A 19,794-nucleotide genomic window follows, 5' to 3' on the forward strand; every position below is an offset into this window, starting at 1 on the left:
GTGTGTGATCCTGCATTGAGACAGTCATGACGAATGTCACAGATGTGAAAGGAGGAAAAACTGTCTACCTGGCATGTCTATACCAACATCAATGGGTCGTGCACGTGACAGGTGTATTCATTTATGTATTCTGACACATACAGCGTCATCTACTGACAAATTTTCCCACTAATTTTTTTTCTTCTGCCATACGTTTTTCCCCTTCTCCGATAATATTCTGTTGCAATTTGACATCATTCTGACCAGTGGTGTTATTTCTAAAGCGTTTTGAAAGCTTAACTTTAATTATAATCACCCTGTATTTCTTAAATATGAAGAAAAGAACTGAAAGGTTAAAAATTCCAATCTTATCTAAGGGAAAGAAAAGGTAGTCTGAACTAGTACATAAATATATTCAAAAGATTGATGAGCATTTAAGTACACAATGCCTTTATTATTTTTTAGAAAACAAATGACTCATAGGAATTTCAATTGTGTCTCACAGCACAACCACTGGAAATACACACAAAGACAAACTTTATCTCAAAATGAATGGCCTTCAGAAAACCCTTCACCTGTGCACCTGAAAGCAAGGCATTTCACTAAGAGAATTTTGCCATCTGAAAAGAAAAATAAAGAAATGGAGTGGTGTGCAGTATGCTGCAACAAGATAGGCGAAGAAAGAGACATCATACTGGTGCTGGAATGTTGTTTAGAGTTCTGTATACTGAAAGATGTTTCTAGGGGTATCACACTAAAATCTCACTTTAAATGATCATCTAATTTCTAAATGTAATGAGATCTTATTCATGGCAACTGTTGAATTATCTATTGAGGTTTGATGTATGGTCCCTGTTCTAAACCATTTCAAATGAAACCCAGCAACGCCATGTGAAATAGCTACTTAAGCTACTACCAGTGCTTTAGATACAGGCCCAGAAACTGTTAGTTTGAGGCAATCAGAGATGAATAAAGAATATTTTGTTCAAGCCTGGCACATTTTTCTGTAATCATAGACTATACAACAAAGGAAAGATCTTTTCATAATCATGGAGTATGCAACATATACTTACAACCTATGCTGTTCATCTTTGACAGCCAGTCAACCAGTAACTTCCACAGAATTATTATTTTCAGAGCATGTTCACTGTACATGTAACTACTGAACTGACACTCATTCTGTGGCTCAATTGTTTTATGGCTTCAAAAACTGTTTGCTACCTGTCTGCCATATATTTTGTGATTCTGTACTTATCAACACACTGGGACACCCAGTTCAATAGATCTTGATGATTACTTCACTTAACGAAGTCTAATTATACTCAAAATTGTTGAACTTGATAATGGCAAGGGCTGAAATCATGATAGTAATACAAAACAAAAAAGTTGTACAGTCAAGTGGCAGAAATTTTATCCAAACATCATTATATGACTGTGGCCCAAAAATATGAAAATATTGTCAGCTGTCTATATGCTATAGTAAGACCTCGATTTCACTTATTATGTCATTGCTATTATTACGAAAGATGAATATTAGTGACAGTAGGATCATTCTGCAGTCTGTCACAAATGCTGGTTATCTAAACTTTCTCAGCAATGGTTGGGGAAAAGAAGATCTTCTTCCCTCTAGGGATTCAGATTTGAGTTCATGTAGCAGTTCCGTAATGTTCCCATGTTGACTGAACCTATTCGTAACAAATAGAGCATCACACCCTTTAATTGCTTTGATGTCTTAATTCAATTTGACCTGATGGAGATCCGAAACATTCAACCAGTACTGAAGAATGGTTCACACATATGTTTCCTATGTATTCTTCTTTACAGATGAGTTACATTTCCCGAAAATTCTCTGAATACACTGCAGTCAACCATTACAGCCTTATTTGTTTTCACCTCTTTCAGCTGCTTTTCAATGCCAGGAATACCTAGTTCCATATCCTCCACAATGGAGTTTGTGCAGCACTCAAATGATGGTAGGTCTGTATGATTCTCCTGCTACAATGATTTTCTATTTGCAAAATTTAAAACTTCAATTTTCTTTAGCTGCTTTCCTTTGCCACACCAGACTCGTCTATGAGTGATTGAACAGACGTTTTTGACCCACTTACTGGGTTTATGTAGGACCTGAAGAATTCTTTGCCAGATCATTTGCTAACATTTGATGTGAAAGTTATTGTATGCTTGTATGCCAAAATGATTATAAAAACTCTTGTGTTTATATAAGCCACTGCTACAATCAATACTGCCAGTTGTTACTAAAAGATAAAGCTGTCCTCAGCCTTGAAGGGTGGTTTCAACACTGCATTGCATTACTGGGCATCGGCCTTCTGGAGACAGTTTGCACTTTCCTTCCTCTGACTTTTAAACTGACTAACCAGATACTTTACTTATAGTTTAATGTGAGCTTTGTGCCATGGTGCAACTTAGCAGTGTTCACACATACAAACCATTGATGAAGGTAAAGGAAGTGATAAGCAAAAGAAAAAAAATTCTAGGACCAATTGATGATTGAACCCCCTCTTCCCCCCAGAACTTTCAATTTGTAATCTGACACTTGCACATGTAACAACCAATCCACACAATGGTTCTCAATGCAACTGAAATTCTCTCTTACCATCATTACAAAAAGAGAGAAAAGTGAATGTCAAGGGTTCACTAATTGCTTCTTGGCACTGAAATGGCATTATTACTGCTATAGTAATACAAACTAAATCTTGGAGGAAGGGTAACAACTCTCCCCCCCTCCCCCCCCAAACAAACAAACAAAAAACCACACACACATTCCTTGTACATCCTATGGGACCATGTGAGCCAAGACTACTCATTTGCAGCATGAGCCAATGCACACAGTTCACATAAAAACTTAACAAAAGGTATTAAGTAATATCTTTAAATATATAGCATAAACTAAGTAGTACACCTCCATGAAAGGCCTTAAACTATTATGCGGAACTTATGTACAGAATAAAAGGATGACACCTCCAACACAGGTCTGAGAATCTAGAATTAACCACTTACATATTTCAGTTTTGGTGAAAGTCTACTGAAAATGGGACCTGTGCAACAATGTGCACCTTTCTGTACAATGACTAACAAAGTGTTTTCATGCCTTAATTATTTTTGTGTTTCATGTTCACTAACTTAAGGTTGAGGTTCCTTTCAAATGAGTCCACATTATTTACCATAAATCTGATGAAAACTGACACTGCAGTGTTTTCTGACTACCCTTTTTTTGCAAATATACACAACATAACATGAAACTGTGGAAGTTTGGAAACATATTCATATATCTAAGAGCTACATATTATTGTTGAGCTACTGCCAACTTCATCTGAAAACAGAAAAAAATACTTAAATTTACAAGAATATGTTCCATTACGTCCCATGCAAGTCATCATAACAAAACTGGACAGCTAACATCGTTCCTAAATGAACATACATGTCCATGAGCTTGTACATGTAGAGTGAATGTGATGCATTTACTTACAAATATGGTAGATATCGGGTGGTCCATGAAAATAGCTTCCTATCCCATGACCCAAAACGTTTGGAACCACATTCAGTCTTTGCTTGTGAGCTTCTTCCTCAATAGCTGCACCTGAAAATAAAAAAATGAAAGTTGCACTCAGCAACCAGCTCAGTGAAATCTTTGATGGTTGTAAAATTTAATGTATTGCTGAACCAGCTGACACACTAAATTTAACAGTTCAACTAGTTACAAATTCTTTATTGCTAAGCTCATAAAGCACAAGAGATATGGAGAAGGAAACACATGGTAATCAGCTACCAGGTTTTCAAGTAAGTTTCTTCTATTTTAATCACTAGGTGCTGCATCTCTCTGATTTATTATATTAGCATTATTTTTCAGTTAACATCTGAAATGTTGAGTCTCACTTGAACGTCTGCTAAGTGCATATTTATGTAAAACCAGTTCTGCACTGTAACAAAAGCAGATGGAAAATATTGTATACAACTTAATATTTTGACACTTAATGTTTTAAATAATTAAACTCATTCCAGTCATTTTGTCATTATGATGTGCTCCACTTTTGTCACTTAATCAAGAATGTTTCACATAATTTCAAAGGCTCCATGAAGGAAAATCCAAAACAAACTGTGTACCAGATTTCCACAAGGAAAGAAAAGCATTTTGACGTTATTGGATATGTACCTTGGCTTAAGATATCTATTATGAAAATTTACTGAGAGATTCAGTGGCTGAATTAAAAAGGTGGAAAACATATACTTTTAACAACAGTTTCACTAATATTTATTTTTTCAGCCTGCATTTCAAGTTATTCACCTATTTTCCAGCATCACTGACAAAGATGTCATTATGCATAATGGTACACAGATAAACAGCAAAAAAATCAATTTCTAATACTAAATATACAAACTTTAATCGATAGACAAAAAATCTTCTCATGAAGCAGTAGTAGAACACACACATAAAATACGGTTGTAAGTGGCTCCTTCTTCAGGCAGAAGGGTTGAAGGGGAAGGAAGAAGGGTTAAGGAAAATCACAGGAGAGGTCTAGAAAAATGGGTAGATTTCAGGAATGTCACCCAGAACTGTGGGTCAGGGGAGACTTACTGCACAGCAAATTATCTCTGTACACTTACCAGAACGTCACATATTTAACTAGAGATTTCCATTTCAGAAAGCCAGTTTGAAAACTATGCTTGAAATTTTCTGCTAGTAATGGAGATGATGGGGAGCCCATTGCTAGTTCATCTGTTTGTTGTCAGAATGTGTTTTGGAAACAAAAACAAAATTGCTTTAAACGCAGCTCTACAATACCCATAACCTTCACTGCTGTATTTGATTAACGCGCTTTTTTTTTTCCAGAGACAGTGGGCAAGCATAACCACTGACTACAATACGCACATCAAATGAACATATTTACCAAATTATAATACAATTAATACTATGTTTTGCTCTGAAGTTTAGTTTTTTCCTGATCACAGCATTAGTTTTTCTTGCTGTATTGTGCAATGAGGCTTGAACCATAGCATACACTGGCTGAGTTAGGAAGTTGTCTTTCTGAAGCTTATTTAAACCCCATAGTAATGTTAAACAAGAGTCATTTTACCACTGCTCTTGTTTCAGTCTCAAAGAAAATGCTGGTGCACTTATAAGAAGTCTTGACTGGTTTATTCACCATGAATTAACTCATGGGGAAGAAGATGCAAGAAAGTAGGTTAAGATGGTATGGACATGTGCAGAGAAGAGGAGAGTACTACATGGGGAGAAGAGTTGAAGACCTAGAAATCGAAGGTTCAAGGAGACGAGGAAGACCGAAACTGAGATGGAAAGACAAGGTAGCAGAGGACCTGCGGGAGAAAGGATGGCTCAGAGAAGAAGCACTGGGTAGGCATTTATGGAAGAGAAGGATACAGCAAAGCAACTCCGACTCCACATGACATGGGAAAAGGCTGAGATGATGATGATGATGAGGAACTAACTCAGTACAGCTTTAGAGGATGGAAGTCCACAAAAGTACAACTGAAATGTGATTCAAATTCCCAAACAGTTTATGAAACATTCCACAACTACTTATAGGTATGTTAAAAGCTCATATTGTTCCAAAGAAATATCATAAAACAAGAAAGGGTAAACTGTGGTACACCAAAGAGTTGGAGAATTTAAAAAATAAGCTACTACTATTAAAGCTCCTTGGCAAAGTAAATAATTTCAGTGAAATTAAGGACCTGAAAATAGCCAATAAGAAACTGTATAAGAAAGAGCTACAATTGGCTAAACAAAGATACAACACCAATATCATAAAAAGTTAGCAAAAACCAGTGCAAAACAGCATGGTCAGTAATTAACACTGTTACAGCTGAAATCAGAAATTTTGATAAGGCAGTCCCAATGCCAGGATGTACGTTCAATAAATATTTTGTAAGCTGTGCAGATGAAACAAAAAAGTTGATTTGCAAACCCAATGTAACATATACATATCCTGCACACTTCAAAGAGGTATGCCAAGATGAGTTCCTTAAAACTGTCAAAGAAATGAAAAAAATCATGCCGTACAGATATTTTTAATACGTCAGTCAATGTAGTGGAAGAAATTATACTTTACACCGCAGCACGATTAACACATTCTATAAACCTGTGTCTCATAGAAGGGATTTTTTCCTGAACCTCTCACACTATCCAAGGTGACTCCATTCTTTAACAAGGGTAGTAAATCTGATCCAGGAAACTATAGGCTACTTTCACTAATTCCAGTACTAGTGAAATTCTTTGAAGGCATAATGTATCAGCAGATGTACGAGTACCTAGAACTAAATGATGTTAAGTACATCGCCATTTGGTTACAGAAAAGAAAAGTCAACTATACATGCCATTGAACTCTTAAATGAGAGACACTGTAGAAGCATTTGAGGATCATGCTCACATACAGGTAACCTTATGCGATCTGAGCAAGGCTTTTGACTGTGTTGACCACTCTGTTTTACTTCCTGAAGTTTAGTGCTTTGGAATATGTGACCAACATTTAAAACTCATCAGATCATACCTGAACAAAAGGAAGCAAGTGATGAGTTCAGGAAGTCATCTCTCAAACACACTTGAGGTTCAACATGGAGTGCCACAGGGTTCTAAATTAGGGCAACTTCCATTCCTTGCACATATAAACAACTTACTGGAAAACATAGAGGTAAAGTAATAATTCTAGTACCTTCTGCCGAGGAAGTCGAACACGCGGCAGAACAAATGGACATGGTCAGCCCATAGGGGGGTCCACCTCCGCGGCGGCTATTCTGCGCAGCGGCTCTCTCGCAGCGAGGGTGCCACCGCTAAGCCATGTGCAGACAGCGGCCAGTAGCCGCTCCCTCCGGTTTTGTATATAGGGACCCGCTCTGCCCTAGTCCAGCCAGTCTGGTACTCGCTCTGGATTTCATTTCTATCTCGGCGGTACTACGTTCTGGTCGTTGCTCGTTGTTGACATTTGCCTGGCTCTGGTTCCGAGTGGATTTACGTTTGGTGTTTGGTGTTTGGTGTTGTGGTTTCCACAAGCCTCCATTGTTTATCTCTTCCTTGTTGTGTTGCTCATAGTCTGTCGTGGTCGGTTGTTGTCAGTTGTCGTTGGTCTGTCGTCCGACTCATCCTGTGTTTACCCGGTGGTGCACGCTCCACCGCCGGCGGCTTCCCCGCCTGGCGGCTCCCCCTCCTGGCGGCTCCGATCCACAGCCCAAGGCGTTCCCGCTGTGGTTGTGGTTACTACAATAATAGTTTTCAGGGATGTGTTTTGGATATGACTGAATCCCGTTCGCGCAAAGGAAAGCCAGGCTGTGAAATAAGTGCTCAGTCATTGCAAGTCATTCCCAAAAAACCAGTGTATGCAAAATGTCATAAAAAGTGTAACTCAAACAATTTTGATTAATGCAAGATGGTAAATAAACAAGAAGGGATAACACCCTTAAAGTTAATACACTTAAATGTGCAATATCTCAGAAACAAACTAGACATTCTACAAATATTGATAGAGGAACACTTGCCACATGTACTAGTAATAATGGAACATGGGCTAAAATGCAGTGAAATAATATACTATAGATTAGAAGGTTACATACTAGCAAGTAGTTATTGTAGGCAAAACCATAAAGGTGGTGGTGTGGCAATTTATGTTAATAAGGATATAGAAGCTAAAAAAATTTCCTTTCTTGAACACCACACCAAAGAAGGAGCAATTGAAATGACAGGTACTGTAGTCCACAGTAATGATCTTAAGTTACCAAAGCATAAAGTGATTGGAGTATATAGGCCACCAAATGCTGATGTAATGCTGTTTATGGATAAACTTAGTAGTGTTGCTGGACAGGCTGATTCTAATGACCTTGCTATATTAGGTGACTTTAATATAGATGCAAACTCAAATAGTACAGTAAACTTGAAACTCAGTGATGTGCTGACCTCATACAATCTTGTAAATATAGTGAACTCTGACACCAGAGTGACGGACGCATGTTCCACTAGAATAGATTATGCTATAATCATCAAAGATGTTGTAGATAAGGTAAATTACAGTAACTTAGATTTTCTTTATTCTGACCACTTCTGTCAGGTGATAGAATACAAAAATTCAGTTGTGCCTAAAATAACAAAAATTGTGCTACAGAAACGAATGCTGAATACCTCAAATATTAATGCTCTTAAACACAAACTAGCGAATGAGAAATGGGATTCTGTGTACCAGGTAAAAGGGTCGGATGAGAAATGGTATGAATTCTACTCAACCCTATCGCATCATTATGAATATAGTTGTCCAGTCAGAGAAATCCAGAAGGTAGTTAAACACTGTCAAAATGGAAGTAATCCTAGACTAAAACTCCCAACAAATCTGATTAGGCTCAGGCAGCAAGTACATGATCTAAACCAGCTTTATACAGCTACTGCTATGCAGGTTTTCAAGGAAAAATACAATAGGGCCAAGCAAACTTTTAAAACTGAAATTGTTAATCTAAGGAAGCAGATTAACAGCAAAGCAATAGAACAGTCTGACAACATAAGCACAGCATCTTGGAAGCTGATTGACAAATACCGAAAAGGTCCCAACAAGATGAACATGGAACCACTCAGCATAAGACACGATGGTAACATTATAAAAAACCCAGATACTATATGTAATATTTTTAATAACTACTACATTTCTGGTGAACAATCAACGCATATTATAGATTCACAGGTAGAGACCCGATGCCATTTCACCCAAGGTACTGAATTTGAATTTGTGGAAGTGAATGAGCAGGAAGTTTGCAGGGCAATATACATGCTAAAGAAAAAATTTTCATCTGGATGGGATGGCGTATCCAGTGCTATTACTAAAGCGTGCTTAAAAGAAATCTCTAAACCTCTTACTCATCTCATTAATTGCAGCATTAGAGAAAACATGTATCAAGCGGTTCTAAAAATGAGTGTAGTGAAACCAGCGTATAAATAGGGAAGTAAGGAAGAAGTCTCCAACTATAGACCAATATCATTAATTCCCACTTTCAGTAAGATATTCAAAAGCATTATCCTTTCTCAGCTAAGTGCCTTTTTCACAAAACATAAACTGCTTGTAGATTCGCAGCATGGCTTCAGAAAAGAGCTAAGTACAACCACAGCAGTTACACAGTTCATTCATGAAGTTTACTGTCTGTTGGACCAGAAGATGCAGACTGCCGGTATGTTTTTGGACCTGACAAGAGCATTTGATATGGTAAACCATAGGGTACTTCTTAAAAAGTTAAAATCGTATAGTATTGGGGATCAAGCCATGAATCTTCTAACTACATACCTGCTGAATCGTAAGCATAGCACTAAATTGTCATACAAACTAGATAACAAAATCATGAACTCCCAGTCCACCAGTGAACCTGTATTACAAGGTGTACCACAGGGCTCAATCCTTGGACCCTTTCTCTTCCTTTTGTATATTAACGATATTGCACAACCCATTAACTCCCATAATGTAAGCTATGCAGATGACACGTCAATCTTATTCTATGGGAGCGAATCTAAAGAGCTAGAATCTCTTGCTATCAGTGGTGTAACAGAAGTAACAAAATACTTCAATGATCAGGGACTCAAGGTGAATGTCACCAAATCTCAACTACTGACATTTAAAACAGGCATTTCTCATCACAACAATATGAATAGTGTGTGTAATATCTCTACAACAGAAAATGGTAACTGTAAATTCCTGGGTGTATATGTTGATGAAAATTTGCGGTGGACATACAACATTAATTTCGTATGCGGAAAAGTCAGTAGTGCCATATATCTCCTCAGCCAGCTCGCAAAGATAGTTCCTAGCCAAGCACTGAAATTAGTATATTATGGAAGACTTTACCCCTTTCTCAATTACAGAATTGAACTATGGGGCTGTGCAGCTGATGTACATTTAAAAAGAATACTACTACTACTACTACTACTACAACTACTACTACAGAAAAGAGCAATAAGACTTATACATGGGATGGGACATAGAGATTCATGTCGTGAAGTGTTTGTGCAGCATGAATATCTGACAATATATTCTCTGTACATCTTCAAAATAGTTGTAATTTTTTTAAGTCAACCAACAGAAGCTATCAAGGGCAGTGATGTACATGATCACAACACTAGAACGAAGTGTAACTATTTACGTAACAGGACAATGTTAAATATGACTGATAGAAGTCCATATATCAGTGGTTTGATTTGGTATAACAAGCCACCAAACTCTCTAAGAACGTACACAGGAAATGTTTTTAAAACTAAATTAAAATCTTTTCTAATAGAAAAATGTTTATATATGGAGGCAACAATGAACTAACTGAGCCCCGATTTGAAAGGCATATGAACTAGAACTGGAATGAACACAGAAACATAAAGAATTCACATGAAATAACTCAGGAGAAAGATCCACATTTGGGTACGACTGAAATGTCTTTCTGTGATCATCTGTACAGGGTGCCCACTACGATGAAGTCCAAGATTGTTGGCAGTGGCAATGAGCAGAAAGGTGCTGTTGATGCATAGTGGTATGGTACCACAAAGCCAGGACCTCACTGGTAGTCAATAAGTGTGTCCAGTGAAGAGAAGCCTGCTGGAGAGGCTGATAGTAGTCCAGCAGCTGTGATCCTGGCAAAGGCAGGAGACAGCACTATCTGGCAGGTAGTAGCAGCGGGTGAAGCATAACCTTGAAGGAAGCTCGTGGTAGGTCTGGAGCCTAGTGCTGAACTGATTGGTGACCTAAGTATCCATCAGTGGAGGAATACAGGCGCGATGTCACGTTCACATGTGACAGTGCAGATGCAAATAGATGCCCATGACTGCAGTGCTGTTTACCATGGCCTACATGCCATGCATCAGTGGGGCTTGTGCCGCCAGATGTTGTGGTGACTGCAGCAGGCTTCGTGGTAAACAGCTCAGTGACTCTTCTGAGGACAATCAAACTCCCAAGGTTCAGGATAGGGTCATACCTGGCCCACAAAGCATATCAGCAAGTATTGTGGCCAAGTACACAAGGCCAAGCCCTGCATATAATACAGTTCTTACATGGTCCTTATTCAGCTTTGTAGCTTAACAGTTTTCAAGAAGTCTTCTTTGTATGATCTGTTTTATCTAAAAGCACCACAGTGCTCCTTTCACCTACCTTTATCACAATCTTCACTAATGTTTACTTCCTTTTTTAACTTTCTGACAGTGTGTACTTCTCTGTTCCACTCACTTTTTGACTGAATGTGTTGCAAATGTAAGTGATCAATTTCCTCTGCATACTTGTATTTAGTAAGGTTGTCATTTTGTGGAGTTAATTCTAGATTCACTCCCAACTGGTCTAACAATTTGGCCTAAGTGTTCTTTTGGGAGCATATATGTCAAATATTTTAGTAACTTCACTGTTTGAAGGATTAGGGATAAATTTGACAAATCAATAATGAAAAATGACAAACACTATCTATAACTGAGCCTTAGTGTAGCACAGAAAGGATGAGATATTCAGTTACAAAATCTTTGAGAACTTACCAACTAATATAAAATAATAATAGCTAATAAAACTAATTTCAGATATAAACTGAAATAAAATATACTTCACAACTCCTCCTATTTTAGAGGAAGAATTATTGGAAGTATTATAATATTGTTAATATGGAGGGAGGGAGGGAGGGAGGGAGGGAGGGAGGGAGGGAGGGAGGGGAGGGGAGAGAGAGAGAGAGAGAGAGAGAGAGAGAGAGAGAGAGAGAGAGAGAGAGAGAGAGTGTACATTGTTAAGCACAAAATCACTGAACATAAAAAATAAATGAGTAAAAATGTAGGTCAAGACAAGCAAATAAACTGTCAGCATGTTAGCATATTTTTCACTGTTAAAGTGTATTATGATTTTAAAACTCACTTGATCCACATCATAGTAAGGGTTTGCAATGTGAGCCATGGAAAATGAAAACAACTAAATTAAACTAGGCTATTTTCAAACTAAACTGAATTTTCGTAGGCTGACAGTCTGTTTTGAATTGTCTGTAGTTGAGCTAATTTTTTCTTTGGTGTAATATACATACTGTGGACTACAGCTGACATGAGTTTCTCTTTTCATTTTGTCTTATCCTGAGAACTTACATCGGTGCCAAATCTGTGTTAATCACAGAAGTATTAATTTTAAAGGTGCACTCACAATGATTCTTGCACAATATCATTCCTTAAGATCCTCTTTCTCTCAGTAAATTATTGAAGTGGACCCTGTCAGACATGGCAGGAAGGTGGCTAATGGCTGAGAGGGAGCAGCAGCGATGTGATGAGATAAGAAAATTACACAGGTGTGCTCATCCTGGTGTAGGCAATGAGAGTTGCAAGTGACACACTATAATGTGGAGGACTAGACTGAGAGGAGGAAGTACGCCAGTGGAAGAGGGGAACTGCACAGAGGAAAGTGTGAATACAGATTGAGCAAAGAGGGAGGCCTGGGGGATAAGTGTGGAGGAGGGTGTGGCAGTGGCTACCAGAGGTTGAGGCCAAGACGATTGCAGGATCTAAGGATGTGTTGTAAGGACAGCTCCAATCTATGTAATTCAGAGAATCTATCATAAGGAGGAGGATCTACATGATAAAGCTCATGAAGCAGCCAGTGAAGTTAAGCACACTGAGCTCACCAGCATGTTCTGCCACTGCATGGTCAACTCCTCTCTAGGCCAAGATTTGGCAAGGCTGTTCATTCTACTGGACAGCTGGTTGGTGGTAATGCCCACATAAAAGGCTGTGCAAGCAGAAGAGCTGGTATGTGATTTGACTTTCAAAGATGGCCTTCCTTCCAACAGACTAGGACAGGCCTGGCTAAGATTTGTGCTCCCAGAGTGCACTCGCAATTCTGGAGTGTAGGCGAGTCTGGAAAGTGCTTTGGCTTCCCTCATCACTGCACTGTTCCGAAATAGTATATTTATTTTCACTTTTTTCCTATCAAGGCAATACATTTATTACTTAATTAAATAAGTACATTAGGTAGTCTTAATACAATGAGCAGAATAACACATCCTTTTTATTAAACAAAAAGTTTTGCATACAGGCATTTAACATTAAACACTGATATCCATAAATTCAAACATATTTCAGTTTATAATATGTAACATATCTGGAACTATGGTTTGTGATACAGTCAAACACAGACCATTATGTAGATCAAAATTTGTTGAACCTGAACGTAGATGGGTCTTCGTCAGTTTCATATATATAAAAAAAAAATTGCTCCAGGGATACCAGTTTAGAAGAGTCTTGTAAATTGCTGGGTTGGTAAAACAGGTCATTTACCATGTTTCTACACTGTACATCTCTCACTTAAGTTCAAAGTAATGAGGTACATCAGCAGCCAAAAGAGAGAATATTCTGACAAATGAACTGCACTCAGTCTTCAATTGAGTGAAGTCTTGGAATCTCTTTCAGAACTCGTGAGGAAATGTTTCAATTACTGAAATGTGGTGGCATGCCCGGTCTACAAATTACTGCCCTGAGTTTTGAGGCAGGCTCCAAATCATGAACTTGACACCAATTTTTCTGTGGATTTAATTTTTGTTTGATAACCACAATCTTGTCCACCATATCCATTACTAAATGATTCTCCTAGCCTTGCATTAAGAGACTTAATGAATTCAAATAACTGATGCTACCCATAAAAGATTTTTGTCACTAATTTACTTATCCACAAGTCAGTTTTTCCCTAATGTCCACCTTCAACCAGCATTCACTCTCGCTCATCAGGAGACAAGTGCATCATATTACTTTTGTGTATGGAGTTGCAATGACTTTTGAATGAGTGTTTTTTCAGCTCATAAAAGTATGATGGGATATTAAGCACTTTTTATGGTCTTCAAATGATACAAAAAGTAAAGAAATTCACACTCCACATTAATGATGTGGGTTCTGTACCTTTTCTTTTTTTGGACATGTTTGTAGATGCCACAGTACTCTTAAAGCAAACGTAACTCTAATTTATCACAAGTAGTAGTGCAAGTGAAGTGCTTGACGTGCGATAAGGTGACTGCCTAGCTCTAACTGCACTCAGGTGCAGCCTTCCTTTCGTTCCTCATCCCTCAGCTCCGTTCGCCACTGTGCTTAGTGCACCATGCAGGAGTGAGGCCAGAGTGCTCATACCCATGGAGCATTGATTGGCCAGGCCTCGTTAGGACATATCTGAAGCCAGATTGGAATAGTATGTGATATGTAAGTGCCTTAGACATGTCTTGTAACTAGATCTTCCACGCAGTGCTTGAAACAGGCACCAATATGGTGATCACTTCACATTCTCTTCTTTTACCTTCATGTTCAATAGAACTTAACTTTGCACTGTTCACTACTTCTACATTAATTCCACATGAAGAAAAATTTAATATAATTTTTCTTGCAGCAGTTTCAGCACATATCCTACTAATTCCTCTGTTTCAGCCTCTGTGTCTTATAACACACCAGTAATATTATTGATAAATGCTTCCAATTTAATGCTTTTTCTTTTATTAAATTCTTTGCTAATCTTGATTTTATCACACACTTTACAGACCTCAGAACTAGGTGTTCTGCCTTTAATGGCATTTCTCTCTGTTTATTCCTTAAATTATAACACATCTGTGGCCACATCCAAAAACATTTCTGTTCTCCTATCTCCCATGCAAAATTACTGAATTTTCTCCATGTTCCCACCTACCAATTGCCCTACAAATAATTTCTTACCCTTTCTCTTCTCCTCTCATTTCCCTGTATCTATGCCACCGCCCCCCCCCCCCCCATTCATTACAGATGTCCCTCTTTCTATTCTGTTCTTCATTCTCCAGATTGTCTTTATCCTCTCCATAATCCCCCCCCCCCACTCTCTCTCTCTCTCTCTCTCTCTCTCTCTCTCTCTCTCTCTCTCTCTCTCTCTCTCTCTCTCTCTCTCTGTCTCTCATCCTCTGCCCTGTCACCCTTACTGCACTCCTGCTGCATTCACAACCTCCTCTCTGCAGTGATCCTCTGACTTTGTTCTATATCCCCCCCAGTACACTACTCCATGCAACTGGACACAGTATACAACTCTCCCCACCTCTGGCTAGAATGAGCTTACTCCTGCCATACTTCTATACCAAATCCTTGTTGCCTCCCCCTTGCAGCCATTAACCAACCTTTCCCAACCCTTCCTCCCACTCCTCGGCTTCTTTCTTCCCTTGCCCTCTCCATCCAATGCAAGACTTCACCCCAGTCGAGCTGCAGTGCCAACACAATGTAGTCAGACGGAGCGCCACAGCCATGCATGAGTATGCGTATTCCCTTACCTCTGAAGAAGGATTCATCCAAAAGTGTATCAGCATTCTCATCTTATTTGTGTGTTGTCACAACTCAATACCTATACTATATGGTGAGATGATACCTTTAGTCCTTCAATTACTTATATTCCACCAAGAACTTTCCCTTCTAATATTCAATATGAGTAGATATTTTATTAAGAATAGACCAGGAGGCAGCTAGTTGTGATATTCCATTGACCAGCATGGAAAATACAACATGTCATAAATGATGTGTAATTATTTATTTAATCAAAGTGCAACTTTTTACACTACATTTTTAGATGGGGTATGTTACTAGTGTTGGTTTGTAAGCAAATAATTAAGTGTAAATAATTTATTACATGGACCTTAATTGCTATTTCCTGCACAACCTGAAATACGCACCACTGGATTTGAGGCAATAATGTTTTCATATTCTTGTAGTACATATTGTCACAACTTGTACTGGTACCCTCTCAGACACATGTGTCTGTAGGATCTTCCTGTGATTTTTGTAATCATGGAGTAAACATGCCATTAAGCCCTGAAGATACTGAAAAAGATGCTGCTTTTGTGGAAGATGGTCACACCTTGCATTATGTTGCAGGAGTGCTGAGAACAACACCTTCCATGATTTCCAGAACCATAAGAAGGTACATGAAAAATGGAGACTATTCAAGGAAACCAATATCAGGTCCAACTTCAAGTTCTCTGCAACCATCAGAACATCATTGATGAAGAACAAAATTGACTCCAGCAAGTTGAGGGGTAAATGTTAGTGACAGAACTGTCCAAAGAAGACTGGAAGAAGCCAGTCTTCGATCCAGACCTCCTTCAGGCGCAGAACTCACCACAGAGCATTGCACAGCTCCCTTACATTCTGCAAGGGAGTATCGTAGCTAGGGAGTACAGCAATGGGAGCAAGTGTTGGTCACTGATGAGTCGTGATTTGTCCTGCAATCACCTGATGGTAGACCGAGGGTCCAGACAAGGCCTGTGAAAAGGATCCACTTGCACATTCTCATTAAAAATGCCTTTTCAGCATGGGTCTCTCATGGTGTGGGCAGGAAACAGTATGACGGCAGGGATGGAATTTGTCTTCGTGGAGCATAGGAGCCTTACAACACATTGGAATGTGAAGGAACTCCTTTTGGATTATGTTATGCCTTTCACTCAATTACCTGGTGGTTTTACACTAAAGTATGACAATGTGTGCCAATATGTTGAGAGAAATGTGCAAGAGTACTTTGATGAAGTGGAGGTTTATGCTATAGTTTGGCCTGCTTGAAGCACTGATTTGAATGTATGGAATCAGCTTGGGGGGGTAGGGCCCATCAGCACTATTCAGAGATCCTGCAGGACATATGGGAGATTTTCTTGAAAGAATAGGAGATGATTCATCAAGAGGACATTGCAACATTAATCTGTAGCATACCTGAAGGGCTGGTTGCTGTAATTGGTGCAAAATGAGATAATACAATCTTTTGAAGATGTGAAGTGAGATCAGTAAAGTAAAGTGGAAGTGTGATGTGTGAAGTGTAGAAAACCAAAACAAAGGTGTATTACCTTCAAGAGCTTTCATAACATTTGCTTAAAATGTGAATCCATTCATGTTACTTTCACATCTCTGATTTAATTTGTTTATAATCATCTTTTTACATTGTTAGAGATCTATATGGGACTGTACAACAATATTTTATCATGAAATAGTAGATTAGTGTAATGAAAGTGATTGGAATTTAAAACAAAAAATTAAAAGAATTTTTTAAAGAAATTGCAGTGTTGCATTTTTCATGCCAGTCTGTGTGGTATTAGCGCTACCATAGATGAAGAATGATTGGGGAAACAGTGTGATGAGGTTAGTGAGAGGCAATATGTCAATTGGTTCTTCATGATATAGACAGAGGAAACATGCAGTTGGCTTCTGCTACACTTTTGCAGACTCTACTTGTAGGTTGTCACTGAGAATGAGAAGAGGTGGAATATATGCGACATCTACAAAAATGAATACCCCAACCTCAGACCTCTTGTTGCTGTGACTGGCATCACTGTGAAGGCTCTTAACTCATTCCCACAAGGGTGTCAGGTAATTCGTAATGTTTTTCTTGTAAAAATTCTGACACAACAACACTGCATAGACAAGTGTATCTGGGCATACAGCCCAGCTGAAGATAACTTGTTCTTGGGACTTATCTCTCATCCCATAGCATTAGACCTGTCCTGTTCTGATGTTAGACAGGGCTTCTGACATGTCTACCACAGGTGCCATGCTGCACTTCAACTTCGGTCCTGACTTTTGACTCCAGCCTTAGCTCTGATGCAGTCCCCATGCCAGCCAGCAGCCTCCATGGGCGGCAATTGATACTAGATGCAGTCATACGCCTACTAGTGTCAGCTAGTCTTATTGTCTCCCATGTCGAACTGGGACCACCCCATTGGGGCCATTCAGCACATACCCGCATGTAGTTCCCACTGAGTTTGGTGATCCTGCATTTGACCTGGGTCATGCTGAGTCTGGATAGCCGCATCACAGACTGCTGGCAATACTCACTGTTGGTTAACTCTTCATGTCAGGGTTTGTGTAGTCACTGGCTACCTCAGCAATGCCATGCTGCTGTCTGCTGCCAGCATTGCAGTTAACACATTCCACCATGTCAGTGGTTCCCAGTTAGCTACTGGCCAAAATTGCTGTATAAATTGTGCAACCAACAAAAGCCATTTACCTTCTGGGAGCTTTCTCTAGCTTCGACATCCCCACGGATCTGGCATTACTCATTCGCTGATGTTACCCATACTCATCATCCTTATGGCCAGGAGGCCGTTCATGCCATTCTTGGATGACTACATAGTGGGCATTAACCAGGACCACTACAGTCGGTGGCAGAAGTGCTGCTGGAAACCAGTGAGCAACATTGTGGGACATTAATTCTATGGTGCTACTTCATAATGGTGAGTGCAACACACTATTTTTCACACTTATGGTTTTCGTGTTGGTTCCAGTCCTGTTGAATATTTTCCTCATACAGTGTGCACAGGCTTTGGAATGTCTGAATCAGGGGTAGAGAAAGTTAGCACTGTAGAGGCATTCAGACCTTACTAAATCAAATGGTACAGATGCAGGCCGACAAAACGGAATTACACAAGTAATTACAGGTATTGGAGTAGGATAGGAGGGAACACTCCTCATTTATTATAGTGACACCCATCCTTAATACCAGTACCACCAGCAGAGTATCTCTTTCTTTTACTAAACCAGGGGTAAGATATGTGGGCATCTGTGGGTAACTTACAGCAGATACTTTACAGCAGGTAAGCAATGATGTTGGTCAGAAGAACAACTTTTGCATATGGCTAAAATACATTCATCGGGTATAACATAGCAAGCTGCAACCAGCCCACTTGCTATTATTGCACTCCTACCAATAAATTTATACTTCTTGTTACACTAAATTTCATCTAAATCTAGTCATACACATTGTGTATAAATAGTAAATTCCCAAACCTATTCAAATATTATTCATACTATATTGCATGGAAATTTATTATCAGAGGATAGTTTTCAAGGTGCTGCTTGCGGGACTCTATTTAGGTTCTTCAGGAAACCATGTTAATTAAGAGTAATGGGTATTGCAATTGAAAATTTTACTACTATGCATAGCAAGGAATTCTGACTGAGCTAATCTATAATTGTGGTAATATTAATCCATAATTGTGGTAATATTGACAACTATCATTAGAAAGCTAGAGATCCAGACTTTTCAGTAACATGTTTGAATTTTCCTGAAAGTAATTAACTTATCAGAGGCAGCTGTATTACAGTGCCTGCCACTGAAATTGTGTGGCTACTGTCACTGGCTTGAGCTGATGACATGACACCAAGAAATATTGAACCACCACAGTGTTGCCAACATGATGAAAAGATGAGGGGATCAAATAAAAACTCACTAGTAAGATGGTACGCATTTTACTGTGGGACCTAACTGTGTTCAGTATCCATTTCAAACTACTGTTGCGTTTTGCGGCATTACACCCGTTTAATTTCCAACTTTGACACTATACTTTCACTGCCCTAGTTTTTCTGCACCTAATGACATCTGTCATTAATCAATTAAGCCAATAAGTAAGAATTTGCATTATTTCAAATAAGGCAACTCTATTTGTAAATAGGGAATTCACAGTGCAGGTATATAAAATAATTCTGTAGCCTTTAATATTTTGTTAACTGACCAATTATTGTGTAAACCAAATTATTGCCTGAACAAATAGCTCATCCACTCTAATATACTTCAGACATATAGTTTTATAAAAATGTGTAGTTCCCTAGATTACAAATTATTATTACACCAGTCTGTAAGTATCCGTCCCCTCCCAAAAATCATCAGTCCCACAATAGCCAGTACAAAACAACATCTATTTACTAAAAGAGTCTGCTGCCAGTGTTAGCACACGCAACATTTGTGCTGCAAAATTTGCAGTCAGCAATTATATGAGCAACATCTTTGTACAATGTCTTATTTATCATTAACTTTTTGAGTCAATCTGTGATTAACTTCCATGCCC

General features: G+C 38.7%; 1 protein-coding gene across 3 annotated transcripts in view; it reads right to left on the reverse strand.

The window, feature by feature from the left end:
- Positions 1–19,794, reverse strand: part of LOC124556851 (methionine aminopeptidase 1D, mitochondrial) — a 162,033-nt gene that overhangs the window by 14,078 nt on the left and 128,161 nt on the right. For all 3 annotated transcript variants that reach the window (XM_047130871.1, XM_047130872.1, XM_047130870.1), the window contains exon 5: positions 3,467–3,577. In XM_047130871.1, the coding sequence (XP_046986827.1) occupies positions 3,467–3,577 (111 nt within the window). The remainder of the gene's footprint in view (positions 1–3,466; positions 3,578–19,794) is intronic.

The sequence above is a fragment of the Schistocerca americana genome, chromosome X (assembly GCF_021461395.2).
Source record: "Schistocerca americana isolate TAMUIC-IGC-003095 chromosome X, iqSchAmer2.1, whole genome shotgun sequence".
NCBI classification, from domain to species: domain Eukaryota; kingdom Metazoa; phylum Arthropoda; class Insecta; order Orthoptera; family Acrididae; genus Schistocerca; species Schistocerca americana.